The sequence below is a fragment of the Loxodonta africana genome, chromosome 5 (genome assembly GCF_030014295.1).
Source record: "Loxodonta africana isolate mLoxAfr1 chromosome 5, mLoxAfr1.hap2, whole genome shotgun sequence".
Lineage (NCBI taxonomy): Eukaryota > Metazoa > Chordata > Mammalia > Proboscidea > Elephantidae > Loxodonta > Loxodonta africana.
Window position 1 is genome coordinate 59130673 of NC_087346.1, and position 24287 is coordinate 59154959.

The 24287-nt window shown below is 36.3% G+C and overlaps 1 protein-coding gene across 2 annotated transcripts in view; it reads right to left on the reverse strand.

Moving 5' to 3' along the window:
- GRID2 (glutamate ionotropic receptor delta type subunit 2) overlaps positions 1–24287 on the reverse strand; it is a 1644765-nt gene that overhangs the window by 787329 nt on the left and 833149 nt on the right. For both annotated transcript variants that reach the window (XM_010594048.3, XM_003414078.4), the window contains one exon: positions 14727–14932. In XM_010594048.3, the coding sequence (XP_010592350.1) occupies positions 14727–14932 (206 nt within the window). The remainder of the gene's footprint in view (positions 1–14726; positions 14933–24287) is intronic.

The following is a 24287-nucleotide window of genomic DNA, read 5'->3' on the forward strand; positions in this document are numbered from 1 at the left end:
TTATTTACAATGAACACACCCCTTTGGTGCCTAAAATATATGGGTGTACCATCTTCCTTAGTTCAAAAGGTAATGTTGAGAATGGAAGCAGAACACAAGGGGTATAATTTTGACAATTATTTCAATTAGACTATGATAAAGCCTAATGAATCATGCCTAGCATACTACAGAGAACAACTGTATAACAAATTTATAGGTTCGCATGTCCTTGCCTTCAAGATCTGGTGTCTTTCTTCAGGCATTAATAGACAAAGGCTGTCAAATTCCTTTTTTCAACTGTATCATTAAGTGCATTAGACTTACTTGCTTTTGTTTTGTTTTGTCAATATAACTATGGAGAGAAAAAAAATACAAAGTTAAGTGCTCTAGGTTTCATCCATGTTCTAGATTTGTTTTGAAAAGAATACACACAGCAAGTTACTATAACATGTTTTGAAATACCCAAGACTTCACAGTCACACCATAACTAACACACTTTTGATATACTGTTTACAGATGGGTAATTTCATGCATTATCTACAGACTTTATTTAGATAGTCATTTTATATTCTTTACTTGCAAATCCTTTTGGGAATTGAGGGAATAACTGAACTATTTCCTTTTCATATGGTTTCATTTTACTGCACATTTTATGTTTCAAACATTTTCCTATCAGTCTGTAAGTTTGTTGGAGGAAATAAATTCCTAGTAGTACTTCCCACACTGACATACATAGAATAGCTTAATACATATTGTTTGAATGAATGAATACATAAATAATGAGTTACAGCACAATTTCAATTCTCTTGTCTTTAAGGCTAAAACAACTGATTGTATACTTCAAATGAGAGTAGAATCTTCATGTACATACATATACCGGATAAATTGTGGTGAAAGTGCTCAATAATAATATTTAACATGGATTTTTCTTGTTTAATTTTTGCAAGATATTTATGAATGAAAATATTGGGCCCATTCAACAACCTAATACAAAGGAAAAACTAGTGTAGCTCATGTTGCAAAGGCAAAAAATGTTAAGTGAGCTCCTAGAAGTTAGTAAGAAACTAGAAGAACGTAGTAGCAAAGTTAGTAGAAACTGTCCTACACTATTAGTATCTCAACTAAGTGGTCACAGAAGAGAGATGAGTTGGGTCTGTCTTATTTGGACATTTGGAATCATAGGAACCCAATTAACTGTAGAGTTTCCAGGTTTAGGGGAACTTCTGAGAGTTAAACAGAGCTTCAATCAGAATAGCAGGAACCGATGCTACTTCAGGCCTCATTAACAGAAGTAAGACCTGTCATACATGATTCCAGTCACATGGAAACTAAAGTAGATTTGAGACTTTCTCACTAAAAAAAGTCAAGCAACAACAACAAAAACCTGCAACAATTTCCACAGCAGGAGACTGGCTAGCAACAGAGCTTCCCTTCTAGTTAAATCAAGCTTACTGAGCTAAAGTGAAAACTGAGATTTGAGAGCAGTTCAAAGCAGTTCCTATTGGAGTATTGTTTTTTAACCCAGTTATATGCCGTGTGAAAACCACATCTACCTTGAGCAGTTGATCTTTTTGCAAGACTGGCCACTAGCTGCTACTTGATGATCTGTGATCATTGGGTCCCTAGTAAGAGTTACAGCTTTTATTATGGAATCCAGCATCATTAACTTTCATGATCATGGGATCATAGAAATACCCTTATTCCAATAGAGGCATCAATATAGCCTCTCATTTTCATCTAATGTCAGGTTATTCATGCTAGAGAAAAAAAAAATATATATATATGTCAGAGGCATAGAATGCAATACAAGAATAACCGAAACTTTCAAATACCCGAGCTTCTATTTTAGGGACTAGTAGTGGAGACTTCAGCATCCTTTGCCATTAAAGCACACTGGTGCTGAAGATAACACCATTAAAATGAATAGCAGCCACTATATGGAAAACAAATATGTATTTTTATCTCTACCTTACACCATGCAAATCAATCAATTTCAGATGAATTCCAGATTTAAATATGCATGATAAAACAAACTACTTAGAAAAGAAAAACATAGAAATATATCTTTATTATCTTGGACTCAGAAGCTTTCTTTAAAAATGGCAAAGTGCTAACCATAAAGGAAAAAAATAAATTGGAATACATTACAAATAAAACTAGTGTTTAACAAAATTCACCATTTATAAAGTGAAAAGGCAAATATACAGTGGGTGAAGGCGTTTAAAATATATTCGTCTGACAAAGGACAATTACCCATAATATAAAAAGAACACCTCTACATTTTAGGAAACACTGGTGGCATAGTGGCTAAGAGCTATGGCTGCTAACCAAAAGGCTGGCAGTTCAAATCCACCAGGCACTCCTTGGAAACCCTAATGGGGCAGTTCTACTCTGCCCTTTAGGGTCGCTGTGAGTTGGAATTGACTCCATGACAACGGGTTTGGTTTGGTTTTACACTTCTTAAAAAAACACAAAAAGGAAAATGACTTGAACAGGCACTCTACAAGAGAATATCCAAAAAGCAAATAAATATTTAAAAAGGTTCATACATCAGATAAACGCAAGCTGGAAAAAAAAAAAAAAATGAATCCAATAGCGTATTTTTACGCAAATAACGTGCACCTTCTACATTTGTTTGCCAACCAGGCCCTCCACCCCAGGAAGGTATTTTCATAAGAGCCGCTATGCCAATTTTTTTCAAATGTTGCTATAAAAAAAAATTAGTTTAGTGGCACTTAAAAAAATATGTCATGGGGGGAGGAATGGTAGGCAAACACATGTGGAAGGTATGTGTTAAAAAAAAATGTGTTACTTGCATAAAAATATGATACATACTCATCATAACAAATAAAATAAAGAGAAGAGAACATAACTAGTGTTGATGAGGAAGTAGAAAATTGGAAACCTTCCAACTTCTCACGTATAAATTTGTATAAAGACTTTGGAAAACAGCTCTTATCAACTAGCATTGATACATGACAAACCTTTTGCATATCTTATGACTTAGCAACTCCATTCCTAGGTATATACTTAACAAAAAATCATATAGACCAAAAGACAAGCATAGAAGCACTATTTGTAACAGGCAAAAACTGGAAAAAAATCATCAGCGTAAGCTATATAAATTGAGGTATATTCATACCATGAAATACTTTGAAGCAATCAAAAAGAAAGACATTTTCCTACATACTCCAACATGGATGAATCTCACAAACATAATGCTGAGCAAAAGAAAGCAGACACAACAGTATATACAAGATGACTCTAATCATATACTATTTTAAAATAACCAGTATTATATAATGTATTTATATTGTTAGAAGTCAGGATAGTGATTACTCTTGAAGGGGGTTATGACTGGATGTAAATGTGGGAAAAGAATTTCGGGGTGCCACTAATGTTCTGTTTCTTGATCTGAATGCTGGTTTCAGGGAAATTTATTGAGTTGTATACTTATAGGAAACCCTGGTGGCATAGTGGTTAAAAGCTACACCTGCTAACCAAAAGGTCGGCAGTTCAAATTCACCAAGGAGTGCCTTGGAAGCTCCATGGGGCAGCTCTGCTCTGTCCTATAGGGTCACTATGAGTCGGAATCGACTCAATGGCAACAGGTTTGGTTTTTGGTTTTTACACTTATAATAAATGCACTATTCTTTATGGGACACATAATCGGAAAAGACCAAATTGCTAGAGAAGCACATCATATTTGGTAAAGTAGACTGTCAGCCAAAACGAAGGAAACCTTCAATGAGATGGATTGACACAATTTTCTCAACAATGGGCTCAAGCATAGCAAAGATCATGGAGATGGCTTAGGCCCCAGCAATGTTTCCTTCTATTATACATACAGTTGCCATGAATCAGTGCCGACTTGATGACAACTAACAAGGATGACAACATTCTTTAGGCAGTTCATATTTCAATAAAAAGTTTACTTTAAAAATGCATAGCAGGTAGCTGTGGACACAATATTATTACAGAGACATGCAATGGATAAAAATTTGAGAAAAAAATTAGCCATACATTTTCTTTTTAAATAGCATTACTGGCTTCATAGAGTAAAATGTTGTTAGCTGTCGTGGAGTCTCTTTTGACTCATGGGGGAGCCTTTGCATGCAGAGGCTGCTCCATGGTGTCTTCGAGGCTGTGACCTTTCAGAAGCAGATTGCCAGATCTGCTTCCGAGGTACCTTTGGATGGATTTAAACCGCTAACCTTCTTGCTAATAGTTGAATGCTTAACCATTCACCCACCCAGGGACTCCTGGAAAGAAACTATTTCATAAAGTGTGTTTAAAGAAGAATAGAAATACCCTTTTCTTACAGAGAATTAAAAGAATTTCATGTAACGGTAGGGCTCCTTCCTGAAAACATGAAGAAAAAATATAAACGGGAAATGAAGCTCATTAGCATATAAATAATAAAATTTTCAGTTTTCAAGGACTTGATGTTTCTTATCAAACTCAAAAGCTATGGGCAAAAAAGTTCTAACTTAAGTACAATTTTTATATTGTTTCTGGAAAGGGTATAAGTTGCACAGCAACTAAGGCAATACTATCCCTATATGAAAAATATATTGTTTTCAATATATCATTCCTATCCATATTTAAACCAAGCCATGTGAGCATTCCCATTTCACAATAGTCATTTTAAGGACACATAGTTGCTTGGAAACGCTGGTGATGTAGTGGTTAAGAGCTACCGCCGCTAACCAAAAGGTCAGCAGTTCGAATCCACCAGACACTCCTTGGAAATACTCTGAGGCAGTTCTACTCTGTCCTTTAGGGTCTCTGTGAGTCAGAATCAACTCGACGGTAACGGGTTTGGTTTGGTTTTTGCTTACGGGTGCTTGGTGATAACAATTTCTTCCGATATCACAAGCAGGCTGATCTACTCAGCTGTATAAGAGTGAAATATTTTTCTTAAATCTTTGAAACTCCTAAATGAGAGGTGGAGCACTAACTGTAGACATTTAATGTATTAAATTTCTAAGACTTCAAAGGGAACATAATTAACTCAATGTCACATAATTGTTCCAGGGACAGAGAAAAAAGATGCAGAAATAATTGATATGTGTATTTTTCTCCTTAGCAATTAAATGACAAAGGTAAGCGAACAATTTTGTTTTTTTAAAACTTATTCTTTGGCGATTAGGTTACGTATTTCCTTTGAATAGTTCAACAAGTTTCTATGCCTATCTACAAAGTAAAGCAAGTATATACCTATTAACCCCTTTATTATTGGGCAATTCTGCTATTTCCTCTTTGATCAGAGGTTCTCCCCTTTGCCTTCCCACTTCTTTTTACTGACCTTCTCTGCCCTTATCCTAACCTTCAGTTCCTTTATCTTTCCTATTGTTATCTCAATCCATCTGGCCCTTTCCAGTTTCATTTGATACTCTATCCATCATATAACCCATGGTAAATCATTTCTACAAATGCTGCTCTTAGGACCCAAGAATCATAACCCCTCCTTGACCTGCTAACAACTTACTTTACCAGTCTCAAAATCTGGGTGTCTCCTACTATCCACTTTCTGCACTAGCTCCAAAGGTGTTGAACAGTGTAGGAAGAAGTTAGAGGACAGTGTTGATTACATCTAGGGAGGCATATAATTTTTTTAACTGTAAATTTGGAATGTAGACAAAATGACACATGATGTACTTTCTAAATCTAAAATGTCTTGATCCAATATATTATTTCTTAAAAACCGTTAACAGTGGTTTTAAAAATTACCTTATGCTGTTTAGTTTGAATTTCTAAAATTCTGAAAGATCATACTGGGGCTTCCAGATCAAGAAGGTAGAAGAAGCCCCAAAGTCCCAATAAAATAATAATAAAGGGTTAAATAGGTACACAAACCCACAGTCATGAGGATAAAAAGCAAAGAGCCATCAGAAAGCTGTTTTTTTAAATCAATTCCTGAAAAATAAAAAGCAGAAGCAGTGATATCAGATGAAGAATTGTGGCAGAAGCCATTGACTGAGGTAACATCATAAGGAGAAGCAGTTCAAAAGAGAGCCCTCATGCAGAATACCAAGTCTTGATATTTGGAACTGCCAAGTAAAATCGAGGGCAAGAGTAAGATGAGAGAGAAAAGTATGGGAAAACATAAATGTATGTTGATTCTCACATGCAAATATCCCTGAAAGGTGACATTCACCCTTATGCAAAAACAAACAAACAAAGCAAAAGAGCATAGGGCACACTTGTAAAGAAACTGGGTGGGTTTTCTGGAGTTCACTGAGGCAGCTTATGTTGGCATTATTGTCCTAGACTAAAGACCACACACAAACACACACACAAAACCTAGCATTACTTCCACTAAAATAGCCATGTCCCATCTTCTCAATACAAACGGAAGCATACCAATGGGAGCTTGCCAAGTTATTGAGCCATTTCTATGTATGAGAGTGAACTAAGGATCAAAAGACATTTGAAAACAACTGCAATGCGAAAAAGATCCAGATAAAACAGGGAATAAAATGAAGTCAGAGTAAACAGAGATAATTTGAGGAAAATAAGAGGACTTAAAAATTCTAAATGGTAACTTTTGAGAAATCAAAGAAGGTTTCTATTAAAAAAAAAAAGGATGTTGTAAAAAGGAACATTAGAAAACAAGAAGCAAAATTTTCTGGAGATTAAATATATGTGTGCTCCCCAAAAATTTATAGATGGGTCAGAGGATAATAAAGTAGAAAATTCACTAGAAAATTTGTCATAAATGAGGACATGAGTTTTCATATTGGAAGACTTAACTTAGCGAGCATAGAGAGAACGGGTGTTAAAAGAAACTCTTATACTTATTATTGTGAAATTTTAGTACATTAAAGTTCCTAAAAGCTTTCAGGACATAAACAACAGTCACCTTGCAGTAAATAAGGATTACACGTGCACTGGATTTCTTATCAGCTGACTCTGTGCCAGTATACCACGGATTGATGCTTTCAATATTCTGAGGTAAACTATTTTTTAAACTAGGAATTTATAATTATACAAATTATTAAACTAGAATGAAGTTAGAATAAATACATTTTTATACATGAAAAGAAAACTTAGAAAAACACCCTTCCTTAACTACCTTGAAGTTATTCTCCAGCAAAGCAGGGAACTAAGAAAGAAGAAAACATTGGATCTAGGAATTCCTGGATTCGACTGTGAAGGGTGATAAAGAATGTAGAAGCAATAGAGCAGGGAAGAAAGGGCTCTGGGAGGGAAGGATCTAGCCAGGGAATAGAAATTTTGGAAATTGGCTACTATACACAGGAATTTAGAATTTAAGTAGCCAACAAAGGTAAAATGAAGGAAAAAGTTAAAAAAAAAAAATTAATTATTCAAAGGAAAATCTGGAGTGAGAAAAAATGTATTTTAATTCTTTTTTGGAGTAAAAATGTTTATACTGAGTAGGTAAACATGCTTATACACTTTCAACTTATAGAATAAACTTTGAGCCAAGACATGAAATTTTTTTTATGGTCACAGAGTAGAAAATATGTATTTTCAATCATTTAATATAAAAGTAAAACTACAGGTCATGGAAGTTGGGAGGGATAAGAGTAGAAGTGTGGTAAAAGGACATTTAAGGACATCATAGCATCTATGGGCGCAATGTTACTTTCTATTATACAGAAGGTCACCGTAAGTTGGAGCCAACTTGACAGCAACTAACGCCACCACCAATGACATAGCATCTGTAGTAGATGGAATAAGGATTAATATCAGAAAGGAAATAGGTAGAGGATAAAAGTAATAAGTCAGCTAATAAGTAAAAACAGAAAAAGTTAAAGGCTTAAGAGTGACTCCATATCTCAAGAGAATAACCTCTTGAAAGTTACGCAGTAAAAAAAAATCCAGGCACATAATTTGTGCCTAGCGTACCCCTATTTGTGTAATAATAAGTAAAAAGAATATACAACCCCTCTCTCCCTGCCCCACACAGCCTGGAAGTCCACATAGGAAGGACACAGTGTTTTTCTCCCAAGAAGGAAATCAGGTGCTCCAGGAACAGTAGCAGGAGGGGTATCCTTTCAAGCTATTTTAATTTTGAACCATGTGAATGCATGGAGTATTCCAAAAGTAAAATGCAGTTTAAATTAAAAAAATTAAAAGTAATTCCTTCCAAAAAATGTTAACTGGAAGTGGGAATACATGGGGGAAGGGATTCCTTTTTCGTTATGTAACCCTCAATAGTATTTTTTTTTTTTACCGTGTGCATATACTACACATACACGCACACACACACTGAATTGTTGACCTACTGCTATCTGTATTATTATACTTATTGATTTTTCAAGATTCTGGTGAAGGAATTTCTCTGTGAAACTTTTCCCTGGCCCTGGTTAAGGGTCCCTGCAGTGTCAGTTCTATGGAAAGCTGGCACACGATTTACCTGTCTCTATTGCGGAATTTTTATTTTACTTAATATTATTTTGTTACATACTTGCCTCCTTCACTAGGCTGAATAATCCTCTAGGTCAGGAATTTAGTTCTCTTTGTGTTTGCAGACTTTCAGTGCTACCTGTCTTTTGAATGAACTGCTTCTAGTACTAAAGGGGTCAACCTACTCCTTAACAAAGGCAGTACTCCTGGACCCTAAGAGAGCAGAAGCCAGCTGGGAAATATTTGAGAATAGTCAGTTGAGAAATAGGAATCACCATGTAGGTCAGAGAATAGTAGAGCCAGCTTAGATGGGGTCAGGCAGGGTCTTCACATTGATTCTTTCTTTCATTGCTACATCACTGTCCGAGATTGTGGGGCATAAACGTAGTCCACAGTTCAGAGTTTAAAAGCAGTAATTGTGAGAGACAGTGATAGACAAAAAAAATCAAAGGTGATTGTTTGAAGGAAGGGGAAAAACACTCTCAGAAAAAAAAAAAAATTGCAAACAGATTTTATGTTTTGGGGAACAAAGACAGAAGAATTAGATTATTAAAAGTCTCAAAGTTCTGGGGCAAGTATAGGGGACCGTGGTCAGAGTCCATGTCAAGATCATACGGGCTGAAATTGATTATCAGAGAGATAACCAAGGAGGGTCAAAGCAAATTCTTTTAATAAATTCTGAACTGATTTTCATCTCTCTTTGGAGCAGCAAATTAAGTTATTGGCCATGGGTAGCCTTTCCCAGGTGGAACTTCTTGAAGGCTAACACTCTGGAATCACGTCTTCTGCATTATCCCTCCCTCATCTACAATCCCTCTTTTTACACCACTTCCTTTCCCCAGGTGTGTATAAAAATGTTTCAGCTTCTTCTATCCTAAAAATGAAAATGGTTTTCCTCTTCTGGGTATCCATCGAGCATTTTGTTTATTTATTTTATCCATCATTTTATCTTTACTTTCATCACGAAACTTCTTTACAATGTAGTCAATACACCCTTCTCCACTCCTTTGCTCCCTGACCCCTCTGCAATCTTGCAAAATCTCTTGCCATTGTCAGGAAAGTTTTATCTCCCCAATACAGATACCTTTTCTGAGTTTTCATGCCAGACTGTGTTTAAGTCTAGTGACAGCCCCTGTTTTCTAGACACATAAAAAAAAAAAAAAACATAGGATCTGTGAAATAGCACTGCTTGGGGTCTCCTCCTACCTTTTCAAGTATACTTTTTCCTGTTGCCTGTGTGCTTTCATCCTTAGGCACCCTCACATAGAGCCTCCCTGAGATTTCACTTACAGCCCTTTCTACTTCATTTTCTCTGAGTTCCTCTTCACAGATTTCTTCCATGTGCCTGGTTCTAAAACACCCTCTGTGACAACAAATCTTTCATCTATGAACTCGTCTGTTACTCTACATCTTTCTGATAATTTCTTCCAACTTTTTGGCACAGGTGGTCTACATTCTGTTTCCTGTTTCTCACCGCACATCTACACAATCAACCCCGAAATCTTCTTTCTACCTCACAAAGGAACTTTGCATTGCTAAATAACCAGGCTTTCCAGTTTTCTACTCTAATACACTCGAGTTCTTATTTGTATGGCAAATCTTCAGCATTTTCACGTTGAACTTTTTCCTCCTTTGCTTTCTAGTTTCACCTACAAGCTATCTTATATTTTTCTTGGTTTTCTTTGCTAGATTTTATTCCCCTGCCTGTGTTCCTTCCCTTACTTGACCTACTGTTTTTATACACAGTAGTGTTTTAATTATATATATAAAAAATAAATATAAAATATATATGTCTACAAACTGATACCTTCCAATTCTCTATCTCAGGACCTGACTTCTCTTGAGTAATCAAACCATGTATCCAACTGTATACTAAACTGTGTATAAACCATTTAATTGAGTATGAGGAAAAGCTCCGAGGATTAAATAACATGATATATGTCCACACAGGAGTCCTTACCTTCTCACCGCTCCTGCTCTTCCTCACACAGTCTCTCCTCTACATACTTCTCTGCATTACCACAAGGCAACATTTTTTTTTTTTTTAGCTTAGATGATTGAAAATTTTAAATGTAACTTCTCAGTCTTCAGTCTTGCACCTCTTAAATTTATCCTCTACACCTCCATAAAGCATATTCTGAATGTATCATCTCCCATTTCAATCACTGCAATGGCTCTTCATCACTAATAAAATTAACTTCCAACTCCCTCCCTAGTTAATGTTAGCTATTGTAATTATTACTGGTGGTCCTTTAAAGAAAGCATGCTATTGACGCTTTTGTACATTGAGACTCTGCTTTTGTTCATGCTCTTCTTCCTGCTGAGAATGGTCTACTCTCCTTTCTCTGCCAGGTGCAACTGCATATGTTCTTTAATACTCAAGTCAAGGAGGACTTCCCCCTCAGCCCTTCCACAGTTACACACTTCGTGTTGTAACCAGGCTTAGTGAGTTGTCCCTCTTTTGTGTCTCTGAGATTGGGGTAGTTGTGTCTGTGTTCTGCCGGTGTGCACATCCTACTATTTTTCTGCTGTCTGAACCCATTACCAGATTGTAAATTTGAAGAAAAGAAACTGAATCTTTATCATCATTGTATCACTAGTGCCTAGCATAGTATCTAGCATATACTGGATAATCAGTCAATGTTTATTAAACTGATTGAAACAAAACCACATTTCCAGCACTGACCTTTCTCCTGTGCACCAGTTATGAATTTACAACCACTTTTTTTTTTTTTTAATCTGGGCAGGCAATAGAGCAGGGGTTAAGCAAACAAACCCTGGACGCAAACTGCCTGAGTTCATCCCCAAATCTTTATCTTACCAGTTATGTGATACTGACAATTTATTTAACCTCTCTGTGCCTCCCGTTCCTTATCTCAAGCAAGAACAGTGATAACACTAACTCAGTGGGTTTTTTATGAGGATTAAATGAGAAAACAGATTATAAAGAGCTTGCAACAGCACCTGGGAGATAGTAAGTATAAAAAAAGGTTAAAACATAGATAGTATGACCACCAGGGTAATCCACTGATAGCTCAAATTTCACACGTCCCAAATTGAACCTGATCTCCTTCAAACCTACTCTTCCACATTATTTGCTCATAACAATTAATGGCACCGGCATCTCTTGGGGCCCATTTTAAAAACCCCAAAACCTTCTCTAGCCATGCACTCAAACAATTTGTCCCTGAGTGACTCTTATTCCTATGGCCTTCTGTCCCATAAACGCCTGATGCAGGCCTTCATTCTGCCCTGATAAATTAGGAGTAATTACTTCCTAACAGGCTCCCCAACTTAGGCCTTCTCTGTAGTACAAGGAATGATCAAGTCATCCCCCTTCTCAGCCCATTACTTCTAACTGCTTGCTAAATATATATGAACTATTACCCTGACACTCAAGGGCCTTTACTACCTATCTGGCATAAAACCACATTTCACATAGTGTGGGCCTTGTCTCTTCTTCATATACCCTACTTTCAATATGCACAAAACTACTCGCTCTAATCTGAGGATACAATAAAGGCCTATGTCTTTGCTCATCTTGACATTCTTTCCAACTGACCAAGCATTTTTTGAGCATCTTCTATTTGTCATATACCATGTTATGTGCTAGTAAAAGTGATCTAGAAGTTACCACATCTTGAGCATCTACTAGGTCTCAGGCAATTTTTTTTTTTTTTAGCTCACTGTGTCATCATTGTTAGGTGCCATCCAGTCAATTCTGATTCATAGTGACCCTATGTACTACAGAATGAAACACTGCGCAGTCCTTCACCATGCTCACAATTGTTGTTATGCTTAAGCCCATTGTTGCAGCCACTGTGTCAATCCATCTCATTGAGGGTCTTCCTCTTTTTTGCTGACCCTGTACTCTACCAAGCATGATGTCCTTTTCCAGAGACTGATCCCTCCTAATAACATGTCCAAAGTATATAAGATGCAGTCTCGCCATCCTTCTTTCTAAGGAGCATTCTGGTTGTACTTCTTCCCCGACAGATTTGTGCATTCTTTTGGCAGTCCATGGTATATTTAATATTCTTCACCAACACCACAATTCAAAGGCATCAACTCTTCAGTCTTCCTTATTCATTGTCCAGCTTTCACAGGGATATGATGTGATTGACAATACCATGGCTTGGGTCAGGTGCACCTTAGTCTTCAAAGTGACATCTTTGCTTTTCAGCACTTTAACGAGGTCTTTTGCAGCAGATTTGCTCAATGCAATGAGTCTCCTGATTTCTTGAGTGCCTGTTCCATGGGTGTGGATTGTGGATCCAAGTAAAATGAAATCTTTGGCAACCTCAATCTCCTCTCTGCTTATCATGATATTGCTTATTGGTCCAGTTGTGAGGATTTTTGTTTTCTTTATGTTGTGGTGCAATTCATACTGAAGGCTGTGGTCTTTGATCTTCATCGGTAAGTGCTTCAAGTCCTCTTCACTTTCAGCAAGAAAGGTTGTGTCATCTGCATAACGTAGGTTGTTAGTGAGTCTTCCTCCAATCCTGATGCCCCATTCTTCTTCATTCAGTCCAGCCTCTCGGATTAACTGCTCAGCATACAAATTGAACAGGTATAATGAAAGGATACAACCCTGACACACATCTTTCCTGACTTTAAACCACTCGGTATCCCCTTGTTCTGTTCGAACAACTGCCTCTTGATCTATGTACAGGTTCCTCATGAGCACAACTGAGTGGTCTAGTATTCCCATTCTTCACAATGTTATCCATAATTTGTTATGATCCACACAGGTGAATGCCTTTGCATAGTCAATAAAATGCAGGTAAACATCTTTCTTGCATTCTCTGCTTTCAGCCAGGATTCATCTGACATCAGCAATGATATCCCTGGTGATATTGTAGGATACCTCATCCAACTTAATAAGGTGAAATCATCTATTCCCATTTTATAGAAGACACAATGGAGGCTCAGAAATTTTAAATAATTTGCCCATTTAACTTGCCCAGGTATTGACTGAGATGGACTCTTCTTTGTCTATTATAAACCATTTCTTTTTTGTGAATTCCTACCAATGAGACAAAGTACATCAAATGTCCTGTATCAAGGAAGACTTCTCTGATCTTGCTAGCCAGAAATGACCACGGATGCTTCAATCTCATTTATTACACCTTTAACACTTCAATTTGTCCCTGAGTGACTCTCATTCCTGTGGTCTTCTGTCCCATAAACACTTGCTCTAAAAGATTTTGTGTTTCTTCAAAGAATCAGCTCCTGCAAAATGAGAACTATTCTTTCTTTTATGGATAAATCTAGTCACTCAATGAGATTCTCTGAGTCATTTGTTACACTAAAATAGGTTAAAGTTCTCTATTTTACCTTAAAGTGCATACAAATTTCTCTATTAAAGTACAAAATTGATATTATTGATAGTTTTCCAGAAGTTTTGTTCTTCTTAGTAATTTCTGTTCTGCTTGATACCAATTATATTATAGTGTGTCAAATAACTTCTAACACATTCCTAATTTAGAGGCTTTAGAGCAGTGCTTTGGGAACTAAAGGCAGCAGAATGGAGAAGTGAGAAAAAATAATTAGTCAAATGAAGTCACCAAAATTAAAGAAAAAAAAAGAAAAAAGAAAAAAACTCATGTGAAAATATATAATGTCATGACCAGTTCAATCACTACATAAAATTAAAAACTTGGCAACAAGGACTTGACAGTAATTTTTTTGCAAGATAATAGCAAGCAGTTTAGAATATAAAGATGTTATACTAATGATTAGAAAAGCCTTAATTGTATTTTTACAATGTTTCAGAGCTTCTAACCAAATGAATAAATACAATTAAAATTTTGAGTATGTAGCACCATAAAATGTACAGTGGTCATTACTTTTGAGAGTTTCAGACAGTTTCAATTATTTGTCTTGATGTAGAGTTCACAGAGCAAAAGTAAATTTGCTATAGTTTTATACAAGTAATCACGTTTAGGTGATAATACCCTACTTTTAGTGACTCTTTTCTAAGAAGTGACACATCTTCAAAAAAATTTAAGAACTAGAGAACTGTGCACTAGTGAATGCATTTTTTAACTTGTTAGAATCATTCAGGTCAACAGCAATTTAAAACTCTCATAAAACTCAAAATCATCTTGGCCATGTGCCTAAATACATATAAATACAAACATTCTTGGCAATGAACTGGACAGTACGGGGTAAATGTGATGAGCAAGGAATTCCCTGTGATACCTTCATTAGTGATAATGAGAGCCGTGTAGTTAATTCCCTTCCACCGTTAATAAAAAAAAAAGTTTTTATTAGCTCTTAAGCTCTTAATTTTTATCTCCTCTGTGAGGTATCTTTCAAAGCGTTTTATTTTTACACCCCACCCCAACCTCTTGGCCATTTTCACTTACCTCTGTGATGAAGGATTTGGCTGTGGAAGGATTCATAACAAGGATGGCTCGCCTAAGAGTATCTCGATAGCGATTCAGTTCCTCTATTCGCATGGTGTCAAAGAGGGTAGTGATCATTTTATTTATGTTGTTTTCTACCTTCTGAAGTGCAACATCCATCCCCTGTTGAGATACTTTGTCCAAAAACTCCTGTATTCCACGGATATCTAGGAACATCAAAAGCCCATCAAAATGTGAATTGCTGCACGGAAAGGAGACAGAAACGACTTCACATATATCAGAATAGGTTACTGTTCAGCATTTTGAGATGTCTAAAATAATACTACTTGAGTAGCTGATGGAAATCTCATATATATTTAAGGTGTAATGTGTTTACATGAAAATGTATGAACTGTTATTTTTAAATGAATTTCTTTCAACTTAGCATTCTAAATTATCTCAGCTCTAAAAAATGGATCAGGGGGTGATGGGGTTGGCAAGAAAGATCCTCACTTTACTAAGCAAAACTGGAGAAGGAAAATAATATTCCCTATTTTACTCAGCACTAAAGAATGATATTAATCTCAACTAAAACATGAATATCTTTGATGACAGATGAATCTCACCAAGATTACTCATATTTCTTAAAGTAGGGAACAAAATCACTAAATTTCACATTTACTATCTAAACAGGGAGTTTTGAGAAGTTATCTTCAAAGGATCACGGGGTTCTTAAACCACACATGAAACAGCTGAGCTGCATTTATGTCTATTTTGCAAGTATCACCACCTTAATGCAAATCTGGCAAACTTGGTAGGAGATAGAACTTTGATTTTAGGTGTATGGAGAATGTACTTTGTGTGTCAAAAAAGTTTTCAAAATATATTTCAGCCTTCTAGCAATCGGTAGGCAATGAATTCTGAATGCATGGCTGTTACCAGAATACCCATATACTCATTCCAAAATAAGCAAATTTCTGACAGGTTGTCAAATAAAAATGTCTGAGTCCACTTCACATTTAAACAAGGAAGGTAAAATCCAATTTAAACAAAGTGCTTGCAAATTTGTACTTTGACGTATATTTAAGTAATAATAAGTGTCTGAATGGTTACATATATTTCTTTCTAGTACCATCTTGAACGTATACAGAAGAAAGGACCTAAACTGTTAAATATGACTGGAAGGTGAGGCTGACACAATGTAGTCTTCACATAGCAGACTTGTTGTTACTATATCATACACTATATTTTTCATTATGACTCCACAGCATAAAGTGTCTAAAGATAAAAATTGGTAAAAGATAAGAAGTGAATGGAATATACCTCAACATTCTTAATGGTATGTGATAGCATGCATGTAAAATCTGCCTATCAAGTGTAATAATTAGTTTACTTATTTTTCTAATACATTAACAATTAAAAAGATTGAGTAAACCCATAGAACAAGAAAACAGCCACATATCTGGAAACTGATATTATCTTGGTTCTAATCATTTTGGTAGCTCATCAAGGTATAGATACAAAGTCATGTTAAAATTATCTGAATTTGTCATTGTATAGATTACTGGTTAATATTATGACATTTACTCAAAGTGAAAGTTTATATCAGCAAGGTAACACATCGATTAAAAAATTTCCTTTGTTTTGATGGTTGCTTTTATTTTAAAACACTTTCTATGAACATTATATATGCTCGGTTATCTACAGACTTTCAAAATTCTCCCTGTATAAATCTCAGCTTATATCCCTTATTCCAAATTATAAGCCCAGAATTTTGCCATCGAAGTAGTTTAAAAGAACAAAAGCCTCAGCTAAAGCAGAGGGAGAAATAAAAGAATCAGGACAATGAAGGTATTATGTACTCATTAAATATTCAAGGCAAAAAATACATAAGACTGTAGGACACTCAAGCACGGATTAAACAAAGGGTTAAATTCAATGCAACATGGCAGACACAGGTAGAAATTTACTAACAGGATTACATACATACTGAAACAGGAATGAGACAGAGGCCCAGAGCTGCGTTAAAAATCACGTTCCCTTTGCTTGGCTTGCTCCTCCACAGTGTTGTATTAAAAATTCTGTTTCCTTTGCTGGCTTCCTTACCCACCAGCTTTGCATTTGAATCTTGCTTTTGCTTGAAGGTTAGTTGTAAACCCCACTGTGCCTGCGTAGTATGATTAAGCATGTTGCTGATGTAACTTGTGAACTCCCTACTTGTGAACCCCTTAAAAGTAACTTGCCAGCATGCCTTTGGGGAATAGTCTTGGCAGAAACTGCTCCGACTGACTCCTCTTCCTTGTGCAACAAAATAAAGGAGCCTTTCCTGTTTTCCCACCTCGGTTTCTCATTTATTGGCCAATAACATTCATGCTGAGCAAGAACCTGGGGTTTCCACCCAGTAACAGGGATTCTTAAACTTTGGTATGAATCAGAATCACTTGAGGATCTTACTAAAAAATACAAAAGCCTGGTTGCCACCCCATGCCAATCTGGGACAAGGTTCTTGTCGAGTGGATAGCATCTGGACTGGGGCAACCATCACCGACACTTAGCTGATATTCATGCATGGGCTCTAGTGAAAATCACAAACCAGGTCAAAAGAACCAGTCCCAGAAACTGGTCACAAATAACTGCTGCTGGTTAAAAAAAAAAAAAAAAATGTCTAATGGGTTGTCAAAGAACCTAAGTATGCCCTAAGTCCCCTATACACCATTAGTAGATACTGGTGATTGTCTCAAGATTCTCAGCATTAGTAGGGAGGAGCTCACAATTTCTTGTCCTGCTGATTTCTCAGTGATTCTGAAACAAGGTGAGACTACGCCTGCAGGTATTGTCTGAGTAGGACCTGGGGTAGGCAACGATTAGCACTTTTAGCTTCACACAACTCTTTAAGGTAGGTAAGAATCATTACATTTCATTTAACAAGACAAGGAAGGTCAGATTTAGAGAGTTAAGTCATTTGTACAAAATCCCATAGCTATTAAGTGGAAGATTCAATTAAATGTACTTTGCAGGGTATAAAAACAGAATTCTCCATGACCACTGGCATTGAGGCCAAAATCCTGGCAGAGGACTCTTACCCTTTCAACTTCTGTGTGCCTTCTCCGTTATGGTATAAAGATCTGCTACGAGAATATGTGTCAGAGCAGATGCTTGGCTTTGAGCCGTGAATTTCTTTTGTTTTGTTATGTTTTAATTTGAATCACTTAAAAGTGCTGCTAAATGTAAGTCAAACAAAACCTGACATAGTTATAGAGATCCAGGATGCTAAGAAAATACACCACCACCAGAGCTGAAGGTTAGAGAGCATTTATGCCCTATGAAATCTTCTGATCACAAAATAATATACTTTTGCAATTACATACAAATTACGAACATGAGAAAAAAACTTCATCCAAATAAATATTCATTAAGTAACAGGCACAATGCTGTGTGTTAGGAGTAAAACAGTGGATACCTACCCCCCAATTGAGAGACACAATAAACAAGTAAACAAACCAATAAATGCAAATCACACTAAGTGCCTGGAAGGAAACAATGACGGTGCTCTTTTAGATAATAATGGGTCTGCTCAGAAGGAGGATCTATTTTAATTAGAATGCTCAAGAAAGTTTCTTTGAAAAGCTGATATTTAAACCAGGATCTAGAGAATGAGGAAAAAAATTACCCATGCAAGAGATGGGTAGAAAAAAGAACAGCATGGGCAAGGAATTGGCAAGGAAGAGCTCGTATTTGAAGAATTTAAAGGATTACTGTATGGCTGTAGCCTAGCTAGTGAGGGGCAAAGTAGAGTTTGGTCAAGTTGTAGGAGACAGAGGTCCAGATTACAGAGGCCTTTGAGAGACTGGTAAAGGGGTTTTGAATTTATTCTAACCGCAGCTTGAATCTACTGAAAATTTTAAGTAGAAGATTTGATTTAAGAAGATGACAGGCTATGTGGAAAATGAAAATTAGTTTAAGTCTGAGAGTAACTTGTTAGATTTGTTGTTGTTGCTAGGTGCCTTCCAGTTGGTTCTGATTCATAGCAACCCTATGTACAACAGAACAAAACACTGCCCAGTCCTGTGCCATTCTTACAACCACTGCTATGTTTGCGCCCGTTGTTGCAGTCACTGTGTCAATTCATCTCGTCAAGCTTCTTCCTCTTTTTCGATGACCCTCTACTTTACCAAGCATGATGCCCTTCCCCAGGGACTGGTTCCTCTTGATAACATGTCCAAAATATTTCAGACGAAGTCTTGCCATCTTCCCTTTTAAGGTACATTCTAGTTGTATGTCTTCCAAGACAGATTTGTTCATTCACCTGACAGTCCATTGTATATTCAGTATTCTTTGCCAATACCATAATTCAAAGGCATGGAAGCTTCTTTGGTCTTCTTATTCATTGTTCAGCTTTACACGCATATAAGGCAACTGAAAATACCATGGCTTGGGTCAGGAACATCTTAGTCCTCAAGGTGACATCTTTGCTTTCTAACAGTTTAAAAAGGCCTTTTGCAGCAGATTTATCCAATGCAATGTGTCACTTATTTCCTCATTGCTGCTTTCATGGGTATTGACTATGGATCCAAGTAAAATGAAGTTCTTAAAAACTTCCATCTTTTCTCCGTTTATCATGATGTTGCTTATTGGTCCAGTTGTGAGGGTTTTTGTTTTCTTTATGCTGAGGTGTAATCCATACTGAAGGCTGTAGTCAAATTTATGCACCAACCACTAATGACAAAGATGAAGAAACTGACGATTATCACCAACTTCTACAGTTTGAAATTGATCAAACATGCGATTAAAGAAAGAAAAGAAAAAACCAAACCCATTGCCGTTGAGTTGATTCTGACCCCTAGCAACACTATAGGACAGAGTAGAACTGCCCCATAAGTTTTCCAAGGAGCACCTGGTAGATTCAAACTGCTGACCTTTTGGTTAGCAACTGTAGCTCTTAACTATTACACCACCAGCGTTTCCTGAAAACATGCAATCGAGATACATTATAATTACTGGTGATTGGAATGTGAAAGTTGGAAACAAAGAAAGGTCAGTAGCTGGAAAATATGTCCTTGGTGATAGAAACAATGCGGGAGATCGCATGACAGATTTTTCCAAGACCAATGATTTATATTAATCGGAAATACCTTTTTTCAACAACATAAATGGCAACTATACACATGGGCCTTGCCAGATAGAATACCCAGGAATGAAATTGACTGCATTCATGGAAAGAAATGATAGATAAGCTCAGTATTATCAATTGAGACAAGGCCAGGTGCTGACTGAGAAATAGACCTTTAATTGTTTATATGTAAGTTAAGGTTGAAGTTGGAGAATAGTAAAGCAAGTCCACAAGAGCCACAGTACAACCCTGAGTATATCCCACCTGAATTTAGACACCATCTCAAGAATAGATTTGACACTTTAAAGAGGTCTTCTATAGCAGATTTTCCCAGTGCAATATGTCGCTTGATTTTTTGAGGTAACTAGCTGTCAGTAAGGAGCCCTGGGGGCACAGTAGTTAAGTGCTCAGCTGCTAACTGAAATGTTGGCAGTTCAAACCCGCCAGTGCCTCATGGGAGAAAGATAAGGCAGTCTGCTTCCAAAAAGATTACAGCTTAGGAAACCCTATGGTGTGGTTCTACTCTGTCCTATAGGGTTGCTATGAGTTGGAATCAACTCAAGGCCAATGGGTTAGTTACACAAAATAGTAAGCATGGAGTTCAGGACAGACTTTTGGAATGTAGAAGTTACTTAGTAATAGTTTTGCTTATTTGAGAATGATCCCAAACACCCATACTATGTTGTAATGGTAAAATCTGACGAGAAAAGATTCTATTAGCTGGTCTGTGGGAGTCACTAAAAGGGGGAATGAGCCTTTGCTATTGTTAGTACATGAGCATTTTCAACCTTCACAGTAATTAAGCTGCATTATCCGTATGCCTATTAATTGACAGGCAATTGGCTAAATGCTACAGGTTACAGAAATAAATGTGTAAAAAAAATGTAGTGTCTGACCTTAAGAAGCTTCAGTCCAAACTAGGTACTGTTTATTGATAATAGAAAATTAAATAGTAGTTTCACTAGTTACAAATTATTATTAATTCTACAGACTAGATAATTACATAAGAGGAAGTGATGAGAGGCTCAATAACTGAGTTATTAAACATATAATTAGAAGAAAAAAATAAAGAATTTTTTTACATGGATAGTATAAAGGAACTTATGGTTATAAGAATATGTAGTCTTCCAAAGATGTCCATGTTCTAATCCCTAGAATTTGTGAATAAGTTAGGTTACATGGCAAAGAGGAATTAAAGCTGCATTATAGAACTAAAGTTGGTATTCAGCTGACCTTAAAATAGGGAGATTATCCTGGATTATCTGGGTGTACCCAATGCAGTCACAGAGGCTTCCAAGATGAAAGAAGGAGGCATACTAGGATAGTCAGAGGGCGAAGTTACTACTGAAGAACGGGTTGAGACTTATGAGAACCTTCAGAGAGATTGTTTTGCCAGCTTTGAAGATGGAGGAAGAAGGTCACAAATGAAGAAATGCGGGCAGCCTCTAAAAGCTGTAAAAGGCAAGAAAATAAATTCTCTCCTAGAGCCTCTACAAAAGGAACACAGCCCTACAAATGCCTTGGCTTTTGTCTACTGTGAACTATGTCAGATTTTTTACCTCCACAACTGTAAGATAATAAATTTGTGTTCTTCAAACTTCTAAATTTGTAGTAATTTGTTATAGCAGCAAGAGAATACTAATACCTCAGTCCCTAGGATGGTATTTGCAAATTCTGGTTCACCGAATTTTATTTTGGTCTCTGAATAATATTTCTTAACCTCTTTGTGTCACAGACTCCTTTAAGAAAAATAATGAAGGTTATGGATCCCCTCTGTCCCCAGTAAATGCACATACCCAAAACATTCTGCACAATGCTTAGACTTCATCTTTTAATCTGCTTGTTTCCCTTCAGGGTAGTTACTTGACAGCTGAGATTAACATATTGTTGTTTCTATCAAGATTGCATAAGAAGGTAAAGAACAGTCACATGCTAACCCTATGGGGCAGTTCTACTCTGTCGTATAGTGTCACTACGAGTCAGCATCCACTTGATGGGAATGGGTTTGTTTTTGTGTTTTGTTTTTTTTTTTTAATTAGTGGTGTGCACTATATTTTATTTAAATTGAATGCTTAAGAAATGAAAAAATGATTAAAAAAAACATAAAAATTTAAAGCAATTTAAAAAAAGTGATCGCAAAACACAACAAACTACATAAAAATATCTTTCCCGGTAACTTTGTTTTCAATTACTGTTTAATCAGACTAGTTGTTCTTGAGGCTCAAGAAACAAAAACTAAACTGTGGAAGGTTGGATTCCTGGGGAACTATACTCCATGATGGAGATTCGAGTACAAGAAGACAGGAGAACGTGATGTAGTCTCAACAAAGGCCTCTGGGAAGCTCTGGAAGTGGGGTGGTATTCAGAGTTTCCTCATGTTTGGACTCAGGAAGGGTGCTTTATGACCCTGCATGGACCTTGGTGAGGTGGCTGTTCTGAGCTGAGAGTAATTCCTGGAGAGGATTATTGGCTACTAGCACTCTCAGGAGATGGAGGCATAAACCTTCGGTTTTGGATGGAGATTTGGGAGGCACAGCACAGAGTTCATTACACATGCTAAGCCTATCCTGAAATTTTCCTCAAATTTATACAGCTGAAAGTCATTGTTTTGGTTTTCACTGTAATTTGACACAAAAATCTCTTGATCATTTCAATTTTACCTTTCTTTTATAAAACAGTATTTTTATCCAGGGGAAATTACACTACATATGATGTCAGAAGACCAGGTTTGGATCCCTACTTCACTATTGACATAGCCCTGTGAACTTGGAATCAATTCCATACTTAATGTCTGCTGTTTTTACTTTCCCAGTATTTCTTCTCCTTGTTTAATAACAAGAGCCCAATTTTTATTTAAGAAACAAATCTGGACTTATCCCTTGTGTTCCACATGTGCCCACTCCTGTACCTTCTATTACTGACTGGTCAATATGAGCTCTCCATGTCCGTGGCCTAAGTAATTAGCTCAAGGATAGGTAGAGAATTCAAATAAGGATTGAAATTTGATATATGGATAATAATAAAAATAAATAAATAAAAAGGGTCTTTCTTTTTTATCACAAGTTGTAACGATGTAGTGTTGGGATTGTCAGAGCCACATACAGAGAAACTAACTGAAAAGCCAAAAACTAAAGGGAAACGGAAAATCCAGCTCTTTCTTAGGCTCCCCGAGTACATGGTGGTAAAGTTTAAGGTGAGTTTTCACCACTTGTAAGATAAAGGGTCTTGACTAATACATGTTCTTTTATCAAACATGGTAGTTTGGTGATGAAGACGAAAGCACAGTTCTTATCCTTGAGGTACTCCCAGTTTAGTCAGTAGAAGGAATAAACACTTAAACTAGTAATTGTGTTTTAATGTAGTAAATGCTAACGAAAACAATCCTAACATAGAGGACATAGCGACTAACCATACTTTATCCCTGAAACACACACACACACACACATAAATAAACCTTTAAAATTAGACATAATATATATATATTTACCTAATGATATATATATATAATTTTACCTAATGAGTAGGTTATTCTGATAAAATGAAATAAGATATGAGAAATAATAAAACAGTTTTTAAATTGCAAATTTCTATGTAATGTAAATTTTCATTATCAAGACTTTATTATCTCCAGGAAAAAGACCCATTTGTTTTTAATTTTCTTCTGTTATTTTTTCCTATGGCAAACTGGAAAGCAGAAAAAAAATCTTGATAGGGATTAAAGTTGATCTATGTAACATCCTCAGAACTTGATATTCTAGCAACCATCAATTTCTCTGACATCCAAACTGTGTAACCTAGTTACGCCAACTATTAGAAGCTTAATTAGTCATTTTATTAAATCATGTAAAATAATTGCTTTTTATGATAAAGTAATATTATTCAATCTGTATATACCTATATATATACCTATATACCTATTTGATCTGTATGCTGAGCAAATAATCTGAGAAGCTGAACTCTGAAGAAGAAGGAGGCATCAAGATTGGAGGAAGATTCATTAAAAACCTGCATTATGCAAATGACACAACATTGCTTGCTGAGTGTGAAGAGGACTTGAAGTACTTACTGATGAAGATCAAATACCACAGCCTTCAGTACGGATTATACCTCAACATAAAGAAAACAAAAATCCGCACAACTGGATCGATAAGCAATATCATGACAAACGCAGAAAAGATTGCAGTTGTCAAGGATATCATTTTACTTGAATCCACAATCAACAGCCATGGAAAGAGCATTTGAGAAATCAAAAGATGCATTGCATTGGGCAAATCTGCTGCAAAACACCTCTTTGAAGCATTGAAAAGGAAAGATGTCACTTTGAAGACTAAAGTGCACCTCACCCAAGCCATGGTATTTTCAATCACATCATATGCATGTGAAAACTGGACAACGAATAAGGAAGACCAAAGGAGAACAGACAACTTTGAATTGTGGTGTTAGCAAAGAATATTGAATATACCATGAACTGC